Source organism: Chaetura pelagica, unplaced genomic scaffold, assembly GCF_000747805.2.
Source record: "Chaetura pelagica isolate M959 unplaced genomic scaffold, ChaPel_1.0 scaffold356, whole genome shotgun sequence".
Taxonomy (NCBI): Eukaryota; Metazoa; Chordata; class Aves; order Apodiformes; family Apodidae; genus Chaetura; species Chaetura pelagica.
Window position 1 is genome coordinate 9,141,107 of NW_009953964.1, and position 23,402 is coordinate 9,164,508.

A 23,402-nucleotide genomic window follows, 5' to 3' on the forward strand; every position below is an offset into this window, starting at 1 on the left:
CACACCCTGTCATCTCAGGGCTTGTCTACAGGGGAAAATGTGTGGTGTTTAAGGCCTATCCACTATATGTATGAGTCAGTGGGAATAAATTACAGCATGTTACACCCTCTGAAGGCCCTAACCCAGCAATGTCCTTAGAGGGGGGTAAAACCTAATGCGTTCTCTTCAATCCACACTATGGTTTAACCCTAATTCCCTATAACAACCCCCTGCAGGGAGGTTTGCTGTACTTCCTCACTACCGTATGGTCTCAGGAACATGGGGTCTTCATGGCCTTTTTACCACTCTCCTTGTTGAACTGATCAGTGAGTAGGTCTCATGTGGGTGCAGCACATCACAGAAAATGAACTGGCTTCTGGTGCCTGAGCCTGCCTGTGCACATGGCAGAACCACAAAGCTGGTTCTGGCCTGGAAAGGGCCTTCTCAACCTTGAGAGATGCTAGTCTTGTTGTTGGATTTGGGTTTTTTGTTTGATTGGGTTTTTTTAATTTTTTTAAAAAAATTTAATATTCCTCTTTCTGGCATCTGGCTCTTATGCAATGCTGAGTTTTAAGGAGCAGGAAAGACCAAAGGAAACTGCTTTAATTCTTTTCACTCTTCTTCTCCCACCAGATCAAAGCTGCATGAAAAGCACAGCTAGTAACAGTGAATTCTGGTGGTCCCATCAGACCCTGTGGGTCCTGAGGACCCAAAGCATCCTCTCCTGCCCTGCAGCTGGGAGGCAGAAGGTTCCTGCAGAGGGGCTGGGGAAATGTAAAGCCTTTTGCTCTGAGTTAATTATTTATAACCCATGTTGGCTGAGTATGCAGCCTCTTCCAGTCACCTTTGTCCTCTCAGCATTTGAGCAAAGGCTAAGAAAACAAATTAAAGATGGGAAAAGTGTGCTTCCTCAGGCTAGAAGTCAGAGAACGAGGTATCATAAGACTGAGGAAAATGTCCTGCAAAACTCCAACACCTGAGTATTAGACTACCCCATTCCTTTAATGTATTTATCCTTACGAAAACGTGCAGAGAGAAGAGCTGATATAATTTTAATTTAGCCTTCACATGGCTATATATAAAAACACCCAGACACACTCCAGCTACTCCAGGTCACTTCCCTGCTTAACTTTACTGAAGGGACTTTCATAAACATCTCAGGACCAGGACTGAAGTTATTGTCTGCTCTACAGTTTGCACATCTCCCCTTGCACAACGTTACATTTTTAACTTTGTAATTACACAGTAGGCGCCAGCGCAGAACTGCAGGGTCAGTATCGGGGCATAGCAGGGTAATTATGTGGCCATTTTTGTCTTGTAAATTACAGAGTTATCTTGGGACTGAGAGAAGGAGAACGGCAGTAACTGTTTGACTAATTGGTAGTTTAAAGTTTAATTACCCCTGGCCTGACGTGCTGCCTCACAGATGCAGCTGCAGGAGGGAAGAAGGGCTCCAGCCCGTGGCTCACCCGGCACAGACACAGCAGGTCAGGGGTTCAGCTCAGAACTAGACCATCACCACCACCACCAGCAGCCTGTCGTCTGCTGTGCATCCCCCCAGATGGACTGACACACCCGGGAAGGAGAGGGTAGGAGCTCTGCTGTGGAAAACCTTCAGCTGTCCTATGGAATGAGGTTACTATTCCACTCCTTCTTACCTTCTCCCAGACCTCCCTAGGCAGAGAAATTCTCCATCCTCCTAGATGAGGGCAGCATTTGGCTCCAGGAGGATGGCCCTGCCACTGTCCAGTACTGCTCTGTCCTCAGGCAGCACCTCCCGGCAGTAAAGGAAGAACCTTTTCCTTAAAGAAATCTTTACATCCAGTTCATCCCTTAGAGCCGCAGAATAGGTACAAGCTTTATTTTTACTGCAAGGTTAGAGGGAGCTTGGTGCATCATCACTAACAAGTTTGCCTGTAGGGAGGCCCAGGACAGCTGTGAAACATTTAATCTGGAGAATGTCTACTGAAATAGTATTAAAACTAGTTAGAAAACTCAAGTTGTTACCAAAGTCAACAGCTTCTTGTTGACCTAACTAAAAAAAAAATAAAAATCAAACCCCAGCAACCTTGAGGATACTCTACAGATGATCTTACTGGTTCAAGAGAGAAAACACCATAAGGAGAACACCACGAAGAACTTAGGTATTTTTCTAACCAAAAGGAGGATAAGAAAAAAGATGTGCAGCTCAGTGATTAAAATATAGTGCTTTATAAAATATGAGACAGCAAAAAAACCCAACCCTACCAAGGAGTGCAACTCACCAAATTTGCCAGAATATAGTGGTACCCATTCCCATTCTTTTCAAGCTTGATGATCTGCAAGATGAAAACCAAGGATATTTAGTGGAGAGCAAGTAAGAAAGAAGAGCTTATCTATCCTTCCTCCTCACCCATTTTTCCCTGGGAAGTCTGTTCAGCTGTGGACAGGAAGACATATCAAGAGAAAACTTCACAACTCTGTTAGAGGATGGACTGAACTTTCACAAATGATATTTGAGCAGCAAGTTTGAAACTAGACAGGACAAGGGTTAACTGCCTCAAGCAACCTGTCTCTTGGGGGCTCAGGGAAAAAAAAAACAAAACACACCTGTAGTTTTTGTTTTTAAAAAACAAGGTTAAAAAAGTTTTATATTTCAGATGTTAAAGAAACAAGGTGGGAAGCTGGGGTCCATTTGTCCTGTGAATGCAGCTGAAACATCAAGCAAGACTAGAGGTTTTTTGCTCATGCTCTGAGCTGGAGCCCCTGCTGCAGACACTTACCTGGGCAAGGTGGCAGGAGGTTTAGACTGCAGGACAATTTTTGTCCTTTAATGCACTGAGCTAGCTTCAAACCACATGTCCAGAACAAAGCTGCCTGGACAAGTCCCAGAGGATTCCCTTTGCATGTTCATTGAGATTATTTATATCTTCATATTCATGCCGTCCAAATATATGCTCTTTGCCACTTACTCTTTCTTCCCTGATCCCTGCAGAGTTAGGTTTTTATTCTCTTCTATTAACACAATTGCTTACAGATCTGTGACATTTGGAAGCTTCTATGTTAGCTGGAAAAGTTTCCCTTGTCTAGGTAGAAAAGCACCAACTGTTACAACTTGCCTATGATTATAGGGACAGAGCCATTGATCAGATTGTCTCTATCTTTTTCTCCTTGATTTAAAAAATAATACAGAAAGAATAGAGCTAAAATTCTTGCTGACTCCATTTTGCCACTGAAATTCCTTTGCACTGATTTCTCGCAACATGTTTAAATTCTTACCAGGTTACTAGAGCCAGATACAATCTGCATTTTGGTAAAACCACATTCAGAAGGATGACAGTGGAAAAAAAAATAATCTAAACCACCATACCCTCAGAACCTGCACAAACACATGAATTGCCAGTTCCTGGGAGAATTGTGCTGTTTCCATAAGGTTTCTTTGCTGGCAACACTACCTCTTATTTCCATTGTCATATGAATTGATTCCAGCCTGCATTGCCAAAGCTCAGGCAAAATCTGCACAAACAGTAGAGGGGCCAGAAACATTCTCACAGCCAGAATGATAATAAAATGATTGCTGTGTCAGATTCAACCAGAGACCAGTCTACCCAGGACCTCTCTCTGATACCAGGCTGGTAGCAGGTGTTTGAGAAGTGTCAGGATAGGGCATTCACAGACTGATCCTCCCTATGGAACAGCTCTCCCAGATTATCATGAGCAGCCATTTAGGGATTTCCAAATGGATTATAAATGAGCTGACACTTGCTCTGTGCAACTGGTTCATCTGCCTTAGCCTTTCTCTGATGAAGTGCTCTTGTATGTATATTAAAACTCATCTGCTTCCCAGCATTAACGTGGGGGTGGCAATTAACTCCAATGAAGGCTTCATTTAGTAACTGTTTCTTACAGAAGTAATATCAGCTCCACCAGCTTCACTGGCCTGTGATTATCCACACAGTGTCCCTCAGTATGATTTCTGTTGAGTAGTCTGGAGTCCTCAGAAAAAAACTCTGTATACCTAAGGCCTCAGAGGTATATACTCCTATTATGGGTAGTCTTCTCAGTATCTTCCATTGCCAGATCTGAGAAGCAAAACCAGACCAAACTTGTCCCCTTCTATTAATCAACTGAGACTGATCTTTGTAGTAAGTCCCAGACCTTGTGGGAGGAAGAAGCATCTCCAGGGCACTGGGATGTCTAAGAATTACAATCCAATTCCCCATTTCTCCAGTGTCAACAATCACTGGCATTGGCTCCTCTGCCCAAACTCTGCTTTTGTTATTTTATTAGGCATCAGAGTCGATGAACCGGAGAGGGCTGCCATCCAGCTTTCCCTGAGCTGTTAATCTTGCAGCCCATCCACCTGAATTATGAGGCTTGCTTCCTGTGTTTTACACAGTTATTTGTGATCTTAATTTATTTTAAAATGCTTGCTCAGTCCTAATGTGTCCGGATGGCAGTAGCAAGCTGAGGTTATAATAGCATTTATCACTTAGCCTGAACATGGTGAGAGGCTGTGCTGGGCTGCATGCTGATAGCTCACTTGGGCCACCTAGGTTTCATTACCCACTTCTTAATGGGCCAGTTTGACATCTATTAGAGAGAAATCCTCTCAGAGTGAAACAGTGGCAAAGGAGAAATTTCAGTTATTCATTTTAATGAGAGACAAGGAAGAAACAATACAGGGCTTTGAAGGAATACAACCCACTGCTTATTTATCCCATTAAGGCTACACAGCATAGCCCATGGATATCCTGCCCTGAACCAAGGCCTGGCCCATAAATGACAGTTACCTCAGCAAAGATAAAGCACCCCCTTGAGACCTGACAGAGAAATCTCCAAGAAAGAAATCAAGGGATTTTCCTATAGATCATTAACACACTGAACACTGACTCCTCTACAGCTACGGTTTCCAGAAGGTGAGTACGGCCTTGCTGGAGTCAGTGGTGGTTATTTATGGCATGTGTATGGAGTGAGGAGAAGAATTTAAAAGTGTGTACATGTGAGGGACTGATGATAAACAGCCAACTCTAGCTCTTCTCTTTGCCAGGGAGTCCAAATCCACAGCCACCAAGAAACAGAGACAGGCTTGTGGAGGAAGAAAATAAATGCATTTAAATGTCCCTGAGAGGCTGAGGCAGCTCTTTGAACACCTCAGACACTCTGAGAGACAAGGCAAACAGAGCAGTGACATCCATTCTGAGGTCACTGGTGAGGTGAGCTGAGAGACCAGCAACCAGCCCTGAGTTTAAGTTCCAGCTGAATTTCACATGATAATGAGCTGAGCACTATCTTTGACCCTCTCCACTCATATGCGTGCTGTGGAAGACCTGACATCCTCTGCTTACGCTGGGAAAATTACCTCTGCTCTCAGAAATCTCTGTGGAATCAGAACAAGAAAGCAAATGAGGATGAAAATGGACTACAGGAGTCTGAAAAAGTTATTCACATCTCTGTTCCTAATAGGAGTGTTGCCTCTTAGACACAGATGTCTGTTGGAATTGCTCTGTCTTTAATGTAGAAAAACTCCTCCCTTTTTCCCTTGGAATGGAGGGTTTTTTACAGCATTGCAAAACAAATAATTGCAAGATCTGGATTGTCAGTGTTCTTGCAAATAACTTTACTTATGTATAAGTTTAACTCTTGGTCCAGTTACGTGAAGAATTTTGAAAGAAATACTTATATTCTGTTCATGTTAGAAAATGTAGATAATATTTGGCTACAGAGCTTAACTTTCTGTTAGACAAACCATGCTTGAAAAACCAACCCCATTAACCCTAGAAATCTGATATACCCTATAGGAAAGCTTGCAGAAAAGGCAAATTCACTGCCTAGGTCCTGTGAAAAAATTTCATCTGCAGCTACTCCAAGGTCAGAGACAAGTCTTTACCCTCCAGAATAAACCGGTCTCTTCTTCATGAGCATGACCTTTATTTGAGGTTAAAACATGCTACGTGCTTTGTTATTATATATAATAAAGTAGCCCCCAGAGACAGGCAACAAGGATGGATTGTGTTTGCCGTCGAGCTGTGCAGTTGGTGGAATGGCAGGCTTGCCCCAGACAGTGAGCAGCTGAAGTGTGAGACAGGAGATGACAGGTAGCTTGCACAAAGCACCATGTGAAGGAAGAGGCAAGAGTTATGAGAGCTACGACAGTGGGAGGCACAGCACACCAGCTGCATGGCACCCTGAGGCCTTTCCTAAGCCATGTGGGACACAAGGCCCAGCAGTAGTGAAAGCCTTGGCCTTAGGTGTGAGTAGCAGACAGTAGTGTGGACTGAGAGATGTCCATGGGTCTCCTGGTCATAAAAGTCCATATTCAGGCCTTATAGAAAGTGTTAAAGGAAGCATGGAGGAAAGAGGATGGGGAAAATTTGGGTCTGCGCTACTGGGTGACCTATCTAGACTGAGGACAAGTAAGGCAAGGCACACAACCTGACTGATGAAGCCATGAGCTGGCTAAACAGGTAGGAGATAGCTGGGAGTGAACAAGTCTTTATTGCTACAAGGCACAGGACCAACTGGAAACATCCAATCCTGCTACCACCTGGATGCTGAGCTCCATACTCCTCTGGAGATAGTGCTACTGAGGACACTACAAATGTACCATAAAGCTTCCCCATCTCTGTCCTGCTGGCAGTGGTTGTGAGAACTTGGTGCAGCACCTGGAGGTTGGAGGCCTGGCAGTGCTGATTCACACCTCCACCCTAACTCACAGGAGGTGGGAAAACCAACAAAAAACTCAGCAGAATAAGGAAGCGCCACGTCTAGTTCACTCTGCTTGGAAGAATTAGCACAAAGCAGACTTGCTGGGGAGTAAGGGGGTGTAAAAGTCTCTGCAGAGGAGTCAAACAAGTAGGGACGATGGAGCAGCAGAGCTCACTCAGCAGGCATACATGGGAGATCCTAGAAAAAAAAACAGGAATACATGGGAGCTCCTAGTAAATGGCTTTAGTTTCTACAATAACACACAGGAGAAATGAATGAAGCTCAGCAGCAGTTGCAATGCACACACCACAGCCAGCGAGAGCTGTAATGAGACACGGATCAGGCAAGACTGGGGAGAACTTCTCCAGAAGAAACAACCCTTCCCTGCATGCAAGACCCCTCCCAGAAGACTTGCACCAACTCGACCTTGTTAAGGATGATGTTCAGCCTCTCAGTTTCACAGTCCACCACCACCAGCCTTTCCTTCTTCTTGTCCAGCTCCTGGAAGAGTACACGGTAGCCCTCTTCTGTTGTGGTCAGGATGTTGACAGCTGTGACCTGCCAGTTCTTCTCAGCTGCAGTATCCAGAACTTTCTGCAGGACTGACAACCCTGTAATAGGAAGAGAGAAGAAAGAGGTCAGCAGGGGAAGAACCAGGTTTTAGTTGTGCAGTGACATCTTTCCATCATTCTAACAGCCTCCAGAGCTGCCTCAAGCTGGACTGGATACAGCATCACAAGAGAACCTACAGAGAGCAGTGAACAGGCAAGCATCTTGCCCAAACACAGCTGGGCTAGAATTAATTACTTGCTTTTTCTGCCCTAGCACAGGAATGATGATTCCAGGCCCCGTTTTCTTTGGAATCAGCAGATCAGTCTCATTGATTAGGTCCTGGTGTGGAATTAATATAAGAGTTTTCACCCCCATCTTCACACCCATCATTCTTGTCTGTCACTACCCAAATCATAACCTCTTTGGGTCATAGCTCCCTTCTCATCTTGGATCTGTTCAAGTTCTATGCACCTAGGGTTAGGGACACCGTGAGCAATCATAATACATCTCAACAGAATCTTCCACAGCATCTCATCAGAAAACTTCATTATTTTAAAGAAAATCTTGCCTAAATTATATCCACAGCTCTTCAGGGGGAATACACGTAGAAAGTGCTGCTCTGTAATCCTGCTGGACAGCCTTGCCTATTGCAATCCTTTCAGACTTCCCATGTCTCCTGAGAACAAAATGCAGGGTGGGATGTTTTTACATCTTCTCCTTGTCTCTTAAGGTCATCCTGTCCCTACAAGGGCTGCTAATAACTTCCAGGACAGAGCTGTGAATCACCCTCACCTCTGTGCTGTCCTCCACAGGTCCATTTTTCTCTCAGCCTACAAGCATGGAGCCTTAAAGGCATCTGGGTGCTGGAAAAACTGAATCATAGGATAATGAGGTCTCTAGTTCTATTCATGGTTTAGAAAGTCAGATAATATCTTCCAAGAATCTTCGTTATTTTACATAAACAACTATCACTCACTAACTTGGAGTTTTCCAAGGTATCTGCCAGAAACACACACACGTATCATGGCTGGATGTGGCCTGAGGTGTGACCTGAGCACTTTTCAATTCACTGTCATAAACATGGGACTCGGTGACCTTGAGCTGGATGGACTTAAGAAAGGGACATATTCAATATAAACAATTTCCTTATCTGAAACTCAAAATCACACATTCAAGATTTCCCTCATGTTGATGAGCTTCAGGCCTGACCCTGTGAACAGACATGCTGGGTCAGGCTAATGTTTCATCTAGCTCAATGCCCACCTTCAGCAGTAAGGGATATTTAGAAAATGAATAGAGGACAGGGAAGGCTCAGGGTGACCCTTCCTCTAGCCACCTCCTTGACCTCCAACAACTCACAGTAGGGGACTTCTTGAGGCAAAGACTCAATCTAGACCGCTATTGCCTGGCAACTCTTGCCATGTACTTGTGGCTTACCTCGGTCAGCATCATAAATGTACACAAACTTCTGCCAGCTGTAGTGCTCAATGACACTGATGAGGGCATCCTGAAGCTCTGGGCGAAGCTGGAGAACAAACTGGTTGGACGTTTCAACTGGGAAGCTTGGTGTTATGAAGCAGACATGGAGAGCCCCGCAGAACGACGTGAGCATGTTGACCGTCCTCCTCTCATAAAACCCAAAGATGGCGTAGACGCCCTTGGAGAACTGCGAGCAGACTGGAGGAACAGAGAGAAAGGTCATGAGGGCAGAAGGACAAGGAGGTTTCTCAGAGAAGTCACCAAAATAAACCTTTTCCCTGAGATAAGTTGCAGACTTTCTGGACTAGATAATTTTTCTCAAGGTCTGTGAGTTGGTGAATGCAGCTTGTGAAGAACAGGGTTTGTGGCCTTGGGGTGCTCTGCCTTTGATCTCCACAGGCCTGTTTACATTTGATAGGCAGAAGTGACATAGGAGAGCACATTCAGTATCCTTAGGGCTTTGCTGGTGATTTTTCTGCTTCTGGGATAAAATGTGTTACCTGAACAAGGGAACCCCTGAGCAGAAGAGCACAATGGCTCACCAAGTCCTGCCTCCATGCAGTGGCCACTGTCTGACCTCTGGAGCTGATTAGTTATGAAAGAAAAAGGCTGCAGCTAGAGCTTGATATTGCAGCCCACATGCATTCAAGGAGCAGCAGGAAAGCATGATAGCACAGCCCTTTTCAGCCAATGACTCCAGGAGGAAACCTTGGGTTTGACTTCAGAGGCTGAGTGAGACCTTGCTGAGAGGGCATCTCAGCAAATGTTCACAGAGATTCAATACATTCATAGTACAGTTTCAGGGAGGTTTGCCCCTGAGCATGAGCTGCTGGCACTGAGGTCAGTGGTGTTGTTGGTACTTTGGGACATCTGTGTGGTGATTTCTAGTTTCCTTACAAAGCCACGGTGGGCAAGGCTGTGGGCCCAGAGGGGCAGTGGTGGTGGACTGGGAGGCCTCTATCACTAAGCTCCATGTGTGCATGCTGGGTTCTCCAGTGGATATTTGTGTTTGATCCCAGCAGCTGGCACTGTGCCGTGCAGGGAGGACTCTCAGGTCAGAGTCCTGCTTCGGAGGCACTTAGTGAGATGGCTGGAAAAATGCTTCATGATTTCAGTGGGACAGAGAGAGTTCACACTTTGGGTTGTAAAACTTAGCCCCTGAAACAGTCAGACTCATTTAATATCACCCCTGTTTATGGCACATCTCAAGTTACCATCAATAAATCTCCAAGCTGGAGGTGCTGTCAATGACAGTGTTTTCCCTGTGTCAGAACTCCTGGCACTATTGTCTCCTCCTGTTGTTACCCTGACTCTGAAGAGGGTTATGACATTTATACTGACTCAACACTTCATACATCACTCACCAGCTCCCCCCTAACATAGTGGAGGGTGAGAAGTTGGATGTGACATTTTGGGGTCCCCTGACAAGCACTCTGAGCTGCCTGGGAATCCCTTGACCTGCTTTCTAGTGGTAGCCACCAGTAGCAAACCTTCTGCATGTGTGTCTGGAGACAGGCTCCAAACATGAGCTCACTACATCCTTAGCTGGACTCCATCTGAGATCTGTCCTTCCAGAGGGAACCAGAAGTCATCCCCAACTGCAAGATCCTGGATAAGATTACCTTGTTCCTCACTTCTCTACTGCCAGCACCAAATGTTCAGAGGGAAGAGCAAGAAATCCCATGTCCCATTGAGCAAAGGGAATCCCTGCTCCCATTTCACCACCAAAGCCAATTAGCCAGATTTTTGAAACTGCACAAGGTGTAGAGAGCTGAATCTCATGACACTGGTGAAACATTTTCCTTCCTCTTGGAGTTGAGCCCACATTTTGGGCATCCTAGCCCAGCTGTTTGTCCCCAGGGTCACTCATCTTCTTTCCACCTGTTGGTGTCTGTGATCTTATACACCTCAGCACTCTCCTTCCCTAAGGGAATCTACATTTCTGTGAAGCAGAGACTTCTTATGAAGCCTGAACCATGATGGATTTAAAGTCCTCTTCATTTTTGTGGCTGTGTCTCTCTTTGCAATCAGCAATTGTGTCTGTATGAGCTGGAGTCGCCGCCCCCATCGTGGGACTGACACATGCAGGAAGAGAAGCAGCAGATACGGATAGAAATAGTCTGAACATCACTTCCATGTGACTGGACTGGTGGGTCTAATGAACAGTGCGATGTAGCATATGTGAGAGATCAGAACATGATCTCTGGAGACACAGGCTTTAGACTCACTGAATGATTAAAGTGACATTCTCAGGGCAGCTGAACAATCCAGCACAATTAATAATCCAGACAATAAACTTAGCTGGCTTGTTTTGAATTTAATTTTGTATTTGAAATGGATCTATTATTTTTTGTTGGGTTGTTGTGGTTTTTTTTTAACTCTGTGGCTCAGTCATGCTCAGGCAGCCCTCCTACACTGTTCTCAGACACTCATCAATCCCAGCGTTGGAAACAGATTGCACCAAAGACTACTGGGAGAATGAACAGTCTTTGTCATTAACAAGTTTGGAAAGAGCCCTCGCTCACTTTGTACTTGGAGACCAGGAGGGAACACGGAAAAGACAGATGATTTGGGAAAAAAAAGACCTGCTGAGGGTTATCGCTCAAAGGACCACAAAGAAATTGTTGTGTCAGTTAATCTGGAAACGTGAAAAGAGTGAGAACTGCAGTCACCTTTCTGAGACTGAACTTGGCATAATGTAAAAACTGTGGCTGCAAAATAGTTGAATATCAGAGCTATGTTTAATTATAACTGCTCCAAACAAATTTACCCAGTGAAACTAAAAATAAGTTACTTGCTATTTATTTAATACACCAAGAGATCACTGGAATTTCTTCATATTTGCTTTAATTATTTTATTAAGCAAATGTATTAACAATTGTGTTCTCATTTGATTGTTCTGCAACTTCCTAAGAACTTACTATTACGAATTGTAAACCTTAGTTAGAGGAAACAAATATATTAAAGTCTCTTAGTTTTCCCAGTGGGGAGGAAGATTATCAGCTCTTGGCAGCCTCTGACTGATGATTTTCTAAAAAGATTAAGAAACATAAAACAGATAAAGATGATGTTGGAATGGAAGGTCCAAGAAGCTCAGCTCTGCTGATTAATTTGCTGGTGATAACCTGTTTACAGCTGGATGGCCACAACCTGGCATTTCCTACAGAAGAGAGTTGCTGTCGATCTGAGAATTAGCTCTGGTGGTTGGGTTTGGACTGTACAAGCTCTGAAGCTCATTCCTGAAGGTGGGAAACTGGGTGAAATGCAACAGCATAAATGTTCATCTATCCAAGGATGTGAGCATGGGTGAAGAGTGCTCACTTGGATGTAAATGCAAACATTTGTGACAGCTTGCATGTGCTATTAGTGGCCTCTGGGCTGCACAAAGGGAAGGAAGGACAGAGAACCTCTATTCTGGGCTGTAACCATGTATGCTATTATCTTAAAACAAATTTGTAATTAATTACAGCAAAGATTTCCTCTAAACAAGCTCTCAGGAAATAGTGCTCATGATGACCAATAACCGTGGCAACTACTATCATATTCACCTTAATCAGTCTTGTATAATAGATCAGGTTGGGACTTCTGGCTGGGACATTCCTGGTGTGTGCTGCACCAAGCAACATGGATGTCTCGTATCCCTCCTTCTCCAGGCACAGGATCTCTCACTGAGGTTCTCTAGTGCCATTCTACTAATACAATCAAGTGAAAGCAGAGGAATTAATTTGTCTGTCACCTGCTCATGTTGGAAAGACAATCCAGCCACAACCACCTGCTCTTTGGACACAACTCCACAGCACTTGTTGCAGCCAGGTGAGGTCAGAGATCCTCAGATGGTTCTAAAACCACTTATAATTTATAGTAAAACCAAAAATATCTTTGGAAGTTAGTTAAAAAGTGACTAAAGTGGTAAAGCAAGAAGAAGGAGACCTACCCTTTCCCTCTGTGGAAAAGTTGCCATCATAAAGCCCATGTGTCCTTGAATTCAGATGAGGAAAAAACACACATGCTTCTCTCCTGCTTGAAATCCCCAGACTGTAGAATTTCTTTTTCTGCAATTTATCTCAATTTTATCTTTTCATATGGAAATATTCAAGGTAAAGCTTTTCAGTCAGAGAGGAAACACTGATTTTCTTAAAAACACATGCACAATAGGACACCTACTTGGCAGCTGAAGAGAGGCAGCTCTGACCATCTTTGCAAATGCTTTTAAGAAAAAGAAAAAACATGCCCACGGGTTAAAACTGCACATTTTCCCTGTAGAAGAAGAAAGCAGAAGAGATGTTTCAACTCTATAAAGATGCCTGGGAGACTTTTTTTTGCTAACGCTCTCAACGAGACACAGAGAGATTAGATGCACAAGACTGATTTCTTCATTTAGGAGGAGCAGAGATATTGTAGAACTGGAGGTTTGATCTGATCTGTGCGAAAGGCAGATGTCAGATATAACAGATACCTCATTTGAATTTTGGTAAAAGCAGAAAGGAAACAAAAAAGTTTCTCTCCGAAATGGCCACCACAAAGAGAGGAGGGAACAGGCTTGGAATTTGAGGGAGGATGGGCAAATGGGCTGCGCAGGAGGATGGGAATGAGGATTTGGTCTCCAGGAGTGAAAATGGTACAATTCTGCTGAGAATCTGCAAACAAGACTGCAAAAAGGGAACTGCTCCCTGGGGACACAGCTGGAGAAGCAGCCTGGTAGGAGATCCTGGCAAGTGTTCATCTGCTACTTCCTTTAGAAGCAGAATTTTCACCATTTCACTGAGTTTAAGACTAGAAGGGGACATTAGATAATTTCTACTGACTTTTTGTATCTCATGGACCATTAAGTTTCACCCAGCTACCCCTGGAGGGAGCCAATAATATGGTTTAGTTGACTCTCAGGAGGCTCCACTGCTGCATGCCTCTGCCAGAGAACAAAAGTAACACACAGTGCTAATATCCAAAGCCACAAGAGCAGTAAAAAAACTGATTAAATGAAATATCCACAGATGTTCCTCACAAATGACTCATGTCCTCTGTTGCAGGAGGAGAAAAAAACGGATGGTCCCTGTCAAATCTCAGGGCCTTTCAGGACCCTGGAGGATGTATCTGAGGAGATCTAGGAGGGAAAACACGACACCCTCTGCAAGAAATCCATTCCTCCAGTCCTGAGCTGCAGATATTGTGAGGATTTCAAGCAAAATACTCCTCACAGCCTGAGCAAGCAGGGAAGGAAATAGTTAATTTGGAAATGTAGACTCTAAGATAATAAGTCTTTGAAACCACCTAATCCAGCACACACAGCACTTAGTCCAGAAACCAGATTAACAAATGCCTTTTAGAAATTGCAGGATGAGTGTGGACAGATTTTGAGCGCAATAAAATTGTCAGCTCAGTCTACTGTAAGGTCTTAGAGAGTAGCCCTGCAATGCCTGCAGGCCCAATATCAGTGTGGCATGTTCTTCATCAGCTCAAACCTCCCAGGACAGAAAATCAAAAAACTCACTTGCAGCCAAACACACTGACAACAGTGGTGTCAAGGAGCAGTTCCCACATGCTTTCTTTGCTCACTTGGAGTACCTGTGTGCACATGTGGGGAACAGGAGAGGGGATGTGCATGTGTAATTTATTTTTAGCATGCCCTGCCTGGAGGCGACCCTCACACAATGGTGGAGAACCTGACATCAGGTGGGCGAAGTTGGTGGAATTTTGATGAAAGTGTGCTAGTGTCTGCTTCAATTAAGATCAGCTCAGCTTTCCTCCCAAATGTTTGTCCTCACAGCTCTCCAGTGTGGCGTAGGTGCCAGAGCGCATCTCTTCAGCACATCCCAAACGACAGCATGTTCCCACAGATTTTTCTAGCAGGGGAAAGCCAAACATTCTACACTCCCCCAATGCTCCACACATGTATTTATCTGACAGCAGATATGGCCTACATATTTGATCAACTGCAAATCAGGCTGATATGATATCACAAGAAGGACATGTTTCTTGTTCAAACATGTGAAAGACCCAGACGTGTGCTCCCTGCCATCGTTTTCCTGCCCTGCTGCTCTGACCACCTTGGAAGCTGAAAAGTACTGTTGGTTTCTACATCAAGATCTGCTCATAAGCTGTTTGTGCTGATAGCTTCAATGTTTTTTAGTTAAGTTAGCCTGCCTGACAAGTCTTAGTTGGTCTGGCTGAGAAAAGATAAGTTTCCCTTGAGATCAAATTGGGCTTGGGATACTTCTTTCTCAAGTGCTGCTGGGTTTAAGGAAACAGAAATATTGTCATATGGTGCTTTTGTCAACAAAATGTAACAGCATGGATTCTCAGTCATTTAAGTACACTTCTGAATTATACTCAGTGTGGTGGAAGATACAGTCATGGGAAGTTGATTTTAACTTCTCTGTCAAAGGAACCAGTTGAAAATCATAGCTCTTCCACTCAGGTACTTCACATCTTGAAACCCCTTTTTCTTCTTCTGCTAGAGCCTCAAGCCCATCTCAAGCAGCATTCAGATTTTTAAAAGCCCCTCCCTTCTGTGGTTGGAATTAAGTTATTATTCTAACAGGGACAGGTTGGCTAATGAGGTTCCTGTGGCTAACAGATCAGATAATGTGCAAAGGGGAACAGGTCTGATGCCATGTTTGCTGTCTAATCATGACTTGGATCTTAGCTTGTGAGGTGACTGCCTTTCTTTGAGCCTCATCTCCTTTAGTCCCTTGGGTCAGAGACTGTCTCTTGCTCCAAGTTTGGATAAACCTAAAATAAGATCATATTCGGAGCTTGAAGACCTGATGCCATGTCCTCAATCTGTGTAAGGTTCTTGCTGTCTACTGCCTTCATCTCTTCAGTGCCCCACACCACAACCACAGCTTTTTAACAGCACACTTTGCTTTCTTAACTTTTTGTTTTGTGTTCTGTTTGTTTATTTTTAAACAGAAAAGTTGTGCAGAAGTGCTTTGATGCCTGGAAACAATTCTACATTTTTCAGCTCTAATAGAGGATCTGACCTTTCCACTTTATCTTGTTTTTAAAATGGGACTCTTTCAAAAAAGATTCTCTTTTCCTACACGCCAGTCTGGCTCATTTCTGAGATACAGCTCACTGCCAAACCATGGCAAACAAATCCAGTTGGGATACAGTCTTCTGAGATCCTTATATGCCACATTCTGTCATTAAAAATCATCATATTTAGTTAATGAAAAGTACATCTCCTGCTCCTGGAGCCCAGGGCTGGCCCACCTGTGGCTCTTGAGCCTTGCATGACTTCTGAGCAGTTTGATGCTGACACAAGTGCCAGAACTGTCTCAATGTCAGCAAGGCTGTGCTGGCAGCAGGGCTGCTGGGCAGCCCAGCTCTACGTTGTTTCCAGAAAGAAGTGAGCAGAAGACATTGGTCATGCTGGGTTGCCTTGGGGCAGCAGAAGCTCAACGAAACCAGCTACTATCTCCTGCTTACAACTCTCACCTGGAGCTTCCCTCCAGCTCCCCTCGAAGGTGGGTGTGATGCCTCATAGGGCCCTCAGCCACAGGTGGATGTTACTATGGTCCCCATGGGCTCTGGAAAAACAGCTACCCCTCCTCTCAACTAACCTGCTAAAATGAATAGAAACCCAAAAATCTGTCCTTGTTGAACTCTCCATAATCTGTCCTTGTTGAACTCTCCATGTCTGAAGTAGAGTCATAAATATTAAAGCAAGATTATTACAAATGAAAAAATGACAGTGATATTATAAAAGGAGGCGAGGGATGAGGGTTGAACCAATTTTGCTTTTACTGCTGTATTAGATGGCCTTTTGTATTATAGGGGTCCTTCTGCAGACAGTGCTATACTGGGAAAACCAAGTACCATCTCACAGTGTAGCTTTCTGCTGGGGACCTGAACAAAGGAAGAACAGAACAAAGCACCAAACCCACAGCATGTCGATATGGTACACAGCTCACTGCTCTTAGGTCAACACAACATTTAAATTTGGGCTGTAAAATTGAAATATTAAAACAGAGTAAAAAGAGAGGGGAAAGACAACCAGCAGCAGAAAGCAAATGTGTCAGATAAAGAAGAGCTCAATGTAGATGAAATGCATTTTGTCTTTAATAGCTTCTTTTCTTTCCTTAATACATTATATCTGTTCATGCCAGTTTTTCTAGAAATTAAAGCCTGTGACTGTCTCCAGTGCAAGTCTCAGGTTCTGATGAAGATTTTGTAAATGCTTGTTTTGAAACTGGTTCTAGGTCACAATGTAAAAACTAGATTATGGACTTCCCCTGCAAGAGTCATTCCAGCATCAATGTTACTTCTATTGGAGAAGGACAGTGTTAACATGTACCCCAACAAATCCTTTGTTAGTCTTCATTCTGATAACTGCAATTTTGGTCCCATGTCCACCTGCTTCACAAAACATCCACATAGATATTCCCAGATTTTCTCGATTCTGTGCTTTTGCCAAACTGATGTCTCAGTCTCTGATGTGTTCCTTGTGCTATTCCTGAGACTCTTGTTACCTTCAATTGAGAATACAATATTTTAGTAATTTTTCTTAGCTGTATTGTTTCTGGGTTTTTGGAGGATTATTCCTTGCTCATAATAATGCCTCTGTTGGCCCTCCCTGAAGTCTGCTCCAGGCACAGAGTTCAGTCATAATAGATATACTCCTTCTTGAGGTTTGTAATAAAGGTAGCAATCAAAACTGTTCTTAGCTGCAGTTCTGTATCAGCCTGTCTCCCTGTCCAGTCAGCTCAATACCTTTTAATTTGCCATCACAATCCTGAAGCTTCAGCCATTTGTATTCCACAGGTTTACACTCTTGGGCCACTGAATTCCATATTTTAAATGACAGCATCAGGGCCAAATTTTGTGATTTGGCAGGCAACTGAAGATCAGACTGGCTTTCCACAAGGTCACTTCCATGCAGAGACCTGACAATGTGTTTATCAGCTAGATGAGGAGTTGGAACAGCTGTACTTTGAGAGCAGGTCTGAGTAGGAATCTGGTGACCTGTGACGGGAGACCAGGTGGACCAGCAAACCTCCTCCATTACTGGGTCTACACATGGTATTTTCTGTGCCTGCTCTCAGATCTCAGCCAACTCTTGGAAGTGCTGAGGTCTGACCTGCATACAGAGCTCCTCTTTCTGCTGCTAACAGTTCTTACCATGGCTTCAAACATTTCCCCCTCCAGACACCAAGCTTCACTAGCAAGATGCATGACATGTACCACAATCATATGCCTGTTTGAGAATGACAATCACACACTGAGGTTTGGATCAAGGCACCTGGAAAACTACCCACCAACACTTATGCCAGGATGATGTGTCCTCATGGCCTGAGCCTGCTTCTCTCCATCCAGTCAGAGATGAGGACCTATAATCCCTTCTCCTTTCTCCCTGTCTCTACATTTTCCACTCCTGCTTCTAAATTTCCAATTTTTAATTGTTTTGTGCTACAGTGCATAAAACCTTATCCCGTGTGCCACTGAACTAATCACAACTAATTTTAAGACTTTCTTGGTAACAGACTGGAAATTAATAACTTCATTTATTAACACTCCACCTTTTTCCATTCAAAGCAGCCAAAGAGCCAGACAAAACACACACATGCATGCACACATTCTGCAATGATCCTGTTATGGTCCCAAAGACTTTCTGGACATATATTTATACTCAAGTGCACGCACTGGCTTTCTCAGTCTCAAGTGTCAGACCCTGAATGCTTTTCAGCTGACAGTGTCAGATGCAGCCAGGAAAAGCAACTGTCAGACTCTGTAAAGTGAGGTTGGGTTTGTCCTGGTGTGCCCAGCTTTTACTCCTTGCTTTGGATGCATATGAAAGCAACCTTTATATTTCCTTAACCACTGACTCCCTTTCCTGACAGTGATTTTTTTTCAATCGAGAAGAAAAACCCCTAAAGAACCCTCTTTTTAAACTCCAGGGGTGTGTTTCCTTTAAAGAAGCATACAGATATGCCATGTCCCATACATCTACGTAGGATGTTTGGGAATTATTATTAATCCTAATTGGCTCAGACTTCCACTTATCCTGTTATTCCCCACACATGGGTACCTGTTATAGATGCAAGTGTCACCCTGCATGTGGCCTCTCTGAGGGACTCCAGTGTATCCATGTTAAATAGCAATAAAGAGAACCACTGAACATCTCCTCAGAGTAGAGAATTACCTTCCCAGCAGAGAGGAGAGAAATTATATGGCTGGTTCACCACAAAAAGTAAAACAAAAGGTAAGGAGGGACCTAAATGGAGAACGCGGAAAATTTTCCCTAACCTGACAGAGGGCACAGAGGATGTTTCCCCTCATGGTAAGCTGTTGCTGGGTTTTTGACATTATTTGACTCCTTGCTCATTTAAAAATACAAGGCAGCAGACAAAAAGCACAGGGTACATCTTGTGGGGAAAACACCAAGATCACCTCTCATCAAGAATACAGTCTCATTGATCTGGGCGAAGGAAGCAGAGTTTGTACTTATCCAGGACAAAACATTCTCCTCCAAAGAAAACTTCACATATACAGGTCAGAGCATCTTGACCCTGGGGGCCTGATGTGAAATGAAGTACTTAAAGCCATCCTCTGCCTGACATGTTATTTACAAACATTCACGTTTTCTGTACATCCTCAAGGCTACATTACAGGTATCTGCAGAGCTAGCAAGGCAGATGCTCCAAAACCTACATGTGCCATCACTGCTCCAAACCTGCCATCTTTTCTGCAGTTACTGGAGCCATTAGAGTCTTCTGAAAAAAGGAGCAGCAAAGGTACCAATCCAGCAAACTCCAGCTTGCATGCAAGGGTTAACCCTCTAGAACACAACCCTTTTGTCCTGCCCAGTTGTATATCATATTCACCTAAGCTCTGTGAAAGCACAAATGCTTTTGAAATCCCATTTAACACCTCAGCAAGGGCTGAGTTAGGCAGAGAATGACAAGATCCTTTGACATCTGAGAGTGCTGGCTTTTGTGGGCTTAAGTGCCTCCCTTGGTGGTTCTGTGCTGTAGTGATTTCTTGTAGGGTTTTTATTTTTCTTTTTCACATTAATGTTCCATTCCATTGTGCTCTTAGCTTTCTTCAGGCCTACTTAATGTCAGGGGGAATATTACCATTTCTTCCCTGTCATTAGAACAGCTCTAATCCTGTCTGCATTGCAAGAGCAATAAATGATAATAGCTACCACATTTTTATTTCAGCAATGCCTCTGAGCACCAGGTTATTTGAAAAATCCCAAACAAACGAATTTAAGCTTGAGATCTTTTAAACTCGGTGGGAGACTGTGTTGTCTGGGGAGCATGAACACAGAACTGTGACAGATGGTGAGATCTGGACCTATGGTTTGCAATTTTATGGTCTCTGGTGAAACTTCTGTCTGAATAGCTCGTTGTGGGTGGTGGAACAAACAGCTTACATGAAGTGCATCTAGCTAGAGTGCCCAGATGGAGCTTCTATGGAGATCTGACATTGTTAATCTGGGGCTGCAAGTAGCTGTAGAGGGCAGCTTCTCTAACCATTTCCATTCTGGAAGAATGTTTAAGCTCCTGAAGAAAGAGACTGTCTAGTGAGCTGCAGAGAGTAAGAGAAACCATGTAAAACATTCTCCATAAATGCAAACTGCAGGGAGGCCAGCCAGAGCACGGGGGGAGGAGGTGTTAGAAAATCAGGGTCATTCATCATTCAGGAGCAGTGACACTGCACATGCAGATGCAGCTTCTGGCTCAAGCAGTTACTCAGTGTAAATGAAAGACTGTGACATGATTTAGGCAGCTACTGAGACAACCCAACTGCTTCTCAGTAGAAACTACCTGAAAAATATTATTTTAACTGAATAGCAGCAGCAGACTGGAGAATGCTAATTTGTACCACTTTTCACAAGTATGAGAGCCACTGTAACTATTTGCCAGATGTTGGTCAAGCCTTCTGTTGACACTGCAAGGACATGCCTCTGATGAAATACATTTCTCCTTGAACTCAGTCACCAGTCATCTTGGGTCAGCCAGATCTTGAACAGAGAGACAACAGGATCAGCAGGTTTTCAAGGAGTGGAAACAATCTTTGGGTTTTATAAACATCATGCAGGACAGTTCAGCCATGGAGAACTTCACACATCAGGTATTAGATTTGCTTGCCACATGGCAAACTGGAAAAACTACATTGTGCAATGGACCTAACAGCACATCTACTGTGATCACATGGGTGGCTAGAGGTACAGTTAACTTAAATAAGTTTACTTACTCCAAGCCTCCAGGAGAAAAGGCAAGTGGAACTGCCATCTACAGAAGGTTGCCACAGCAGAGGCCACTAGAGGCCACTAGTGGCCAAAACCACAGCAAAGACTTGGTCTGGAAGAAACATCCCTAAGCAGATTCTCTTGGTGTGCATAAGAAGCCAGGGGTGCAATGTAAAGCCTGTGATTTACACCTCTGAGATTGTTCTACCTAAACCAGTGAGGGATGTGATCTTCTTTCTGTACTGCAATCCCCTTTAGGTGCTGAATGTGATGGAGAGAACTGTCTGGCATTAACTTTGAGTTCCTGACCCTCCTGCTAGAGATAAATTTTCCTGTGAAATTCTTTTTGGCTGCCCATATTTAACATGACAGTGAACATCTGCAGACATATTTCCTAGATTGTTCCCCTGCACTGCTAGTCCTGACAGTAGAGTGGTGTCAGTGGAGAGCTGAATATGCTTAGCTGACTACCACATCTCTTTAAAGAAGAGAAGTAGAAATTATCTGAAGGAGATTTGGGACCTAGACACACCAGGTAGCCATATGGTACATGCAACCTTTGAAAATTGGACCTTAACTCATGTACCCCAGAAGGATGTCTCCTGAGGTAGCATCTCGGTGCACTCTTGAGTTCTAATGCTCTCCTGAACCTCTCTGTGTAGCAGGTGTAGACTGGAAAAATTGGGATAACATGTGGGGCAGATTTGTTTGACAGAGATCCTCTGTGCACATGCACTTTGCACTGACCCAGTGGCACAGCTGTAAAAGTGTGGCTTCATTCTTAAATATCCCATGGAAGGGCTGGAGTAATAAGATAATCATCCACTTTGTGTCTAGTTAGAAACAATAATCTATGCAATATAAATAAGACACTCTTTCAGTGTAGAAAAGTTTTCTACATTATAGTTACACTGGGTCTAAGTGTGGTCTAGTTTTGTCAGCTTTGTGAGCAGCGGTCACCAAGGTCCTCCTCAGAAGCATTCTCAGGCATGAAACCAAAAGAAGTTTGTGATAAAAGACCCATAAGATACTTCTGACAACATTATTGGAAAATCCTTTAAAGCAAAGGTGTGGGAAATAACAGAAACCTGAAGAGATGTGAAAGCTGGAAGAGAGAAGAGGAATGGGGGAAAGGAGATGTAAGCTAGAGGTTCATTGGTGGTAGGAAAGGTAATTTAATTTCAAAATAAATTGGAGCTTTAGAAGAGAAAAACAAGCCCGAAAGAGACTGTGAAGGGCGTGAAGTGCTGGAGCATTGAGAAATCCAAGTGCCAGGTGCCTGTTTCTGTAAGGTAGGGGAGAAAAATGGACTTTCAACTTCTGGGGCACTCTGTCTTTTCTCTCCCTGAAGGGATGAAGACAATAATGCTAAGCCTTTCTTCAGTCCTGTCTAGTCTTAGTTAAGAAGGGCTTTTTCAAACCTCACTGTCTGAAGCCTGGCAACCTGTCTTCCATGAAGATTTTTTATCTCATTTCACGGTTGGACAGCCTGAGGCAGCCACCTGTGCAAAGCCACACAACAATTTTAGGGAAGGACCCAAGTGCCCTCACACAAGCGCCTCTTTGTCAGGGGTCAATGTGAAGTATAGGACCAGCGCAAGATTATTTTTCCAGTGGGATGCTCACAATTTACCAGTGAAATGCATTTCCCTAGTGGATGTCCAGGTGTTTCCACTCTCTGTTCTCATTTGCTCCTCTCACCCAATCTTTCGGAGGAGGGAACACACTGCCAGCAGAACAAGGCAGCACTGCAATGGGCGTGATGCTCCTCTCCAAGCACAGTCTTGGCACCTCACCCAAGGCTCAGGGTTTTTGTGACTAGCTGTTGAGTGGGCACCTTGAGATGGAGCTCATGTACTGGCTTAAGCACCAAAACTATTGCAATTCCTTTAATGGCTCACCCCTCCTGCTGATTTATGCTGGGCTAAAGGTTTTTCAAAAGAAGAAAGGACATCATGACCTCTTGCCTGAAAGACCGAAGATTTTCCCAGAAGAAAACCATAGCCCCCCAAATGACTCTTATTTGCCTCACTCATGATTTTAGAGATGTCATAATCTGTTTGTTTTTAAAAAACCAGAAGACCTATCTAATCACAGTGGCCATGCTTGGCTTCCAGCACGGCTTCTACACTGGGTGCCCAGCTGGTGGCTCTTAAGCAGAACTACTGATGTGTAGTAGTTTCTAGGCCAAGGAAATCTCTCCCTCTAGGGCAGGGATGGCACCTCTGTGAGTCCCACTGAGTACATCCCATCTCCACTCCTCAACGGAGCAAAACAGTTACTATCCCTATTGGCTCTGCCAGATGAGTGCAATGTGCACTGAGTCTCAGTTAAAGGAAGACTGGCCAAATTGATCAAATGAAGGGGATGTTGGTCACCTTTGCCATAGAACTTACCCTACTCCTACATCACACTGGCATGCCTTTTGTTAGAAAACAGTATCTTTAAGAAAGATATAAAGACCCCATTTTATGGGCAATCTCTATAGTTAGGGATCACTCTTCAGCAG

At 43.9% G+C, this 23,402-nt stretch overlaps 1 protein-coding gene across 3 annotated transcripts in view; it reads right to left on the reverse strand.

Moving 5' to 3' along the window:
- GRIA1 (glutamate receptor, ionotropic, AMPA 1) overlaps positions 1-23,402 on the reverse strand; it is a 118,056-nt gene that overhangs the window by 52,012 nt on the left and 42,642 nt on the right. For 2 of the 3 annotated variants that reach the window (XM_010002015.1, XM_010002016.1), the window contains exons 3-5: positions 8,656-8,895; positions 7,093-7,277; positions 2,244-2,297 (exon numbers count right to left, since the gene is read on the reverse strand). In XM_010002015.1, coding sequence (XP_010000317.1) covers positions 2,244-2,297; positions 7,093-7,277; positions 8,656-8,895 — 479 coding nt within the window. The remainder of the gene's footprint in view (positions 1-2,243; positions 2,298-7,092; positions 7,278-8,655; positions 8,896-23,402) is intronic. The other variant, XM_010002017.1, reaches the window with a different exon arrangement.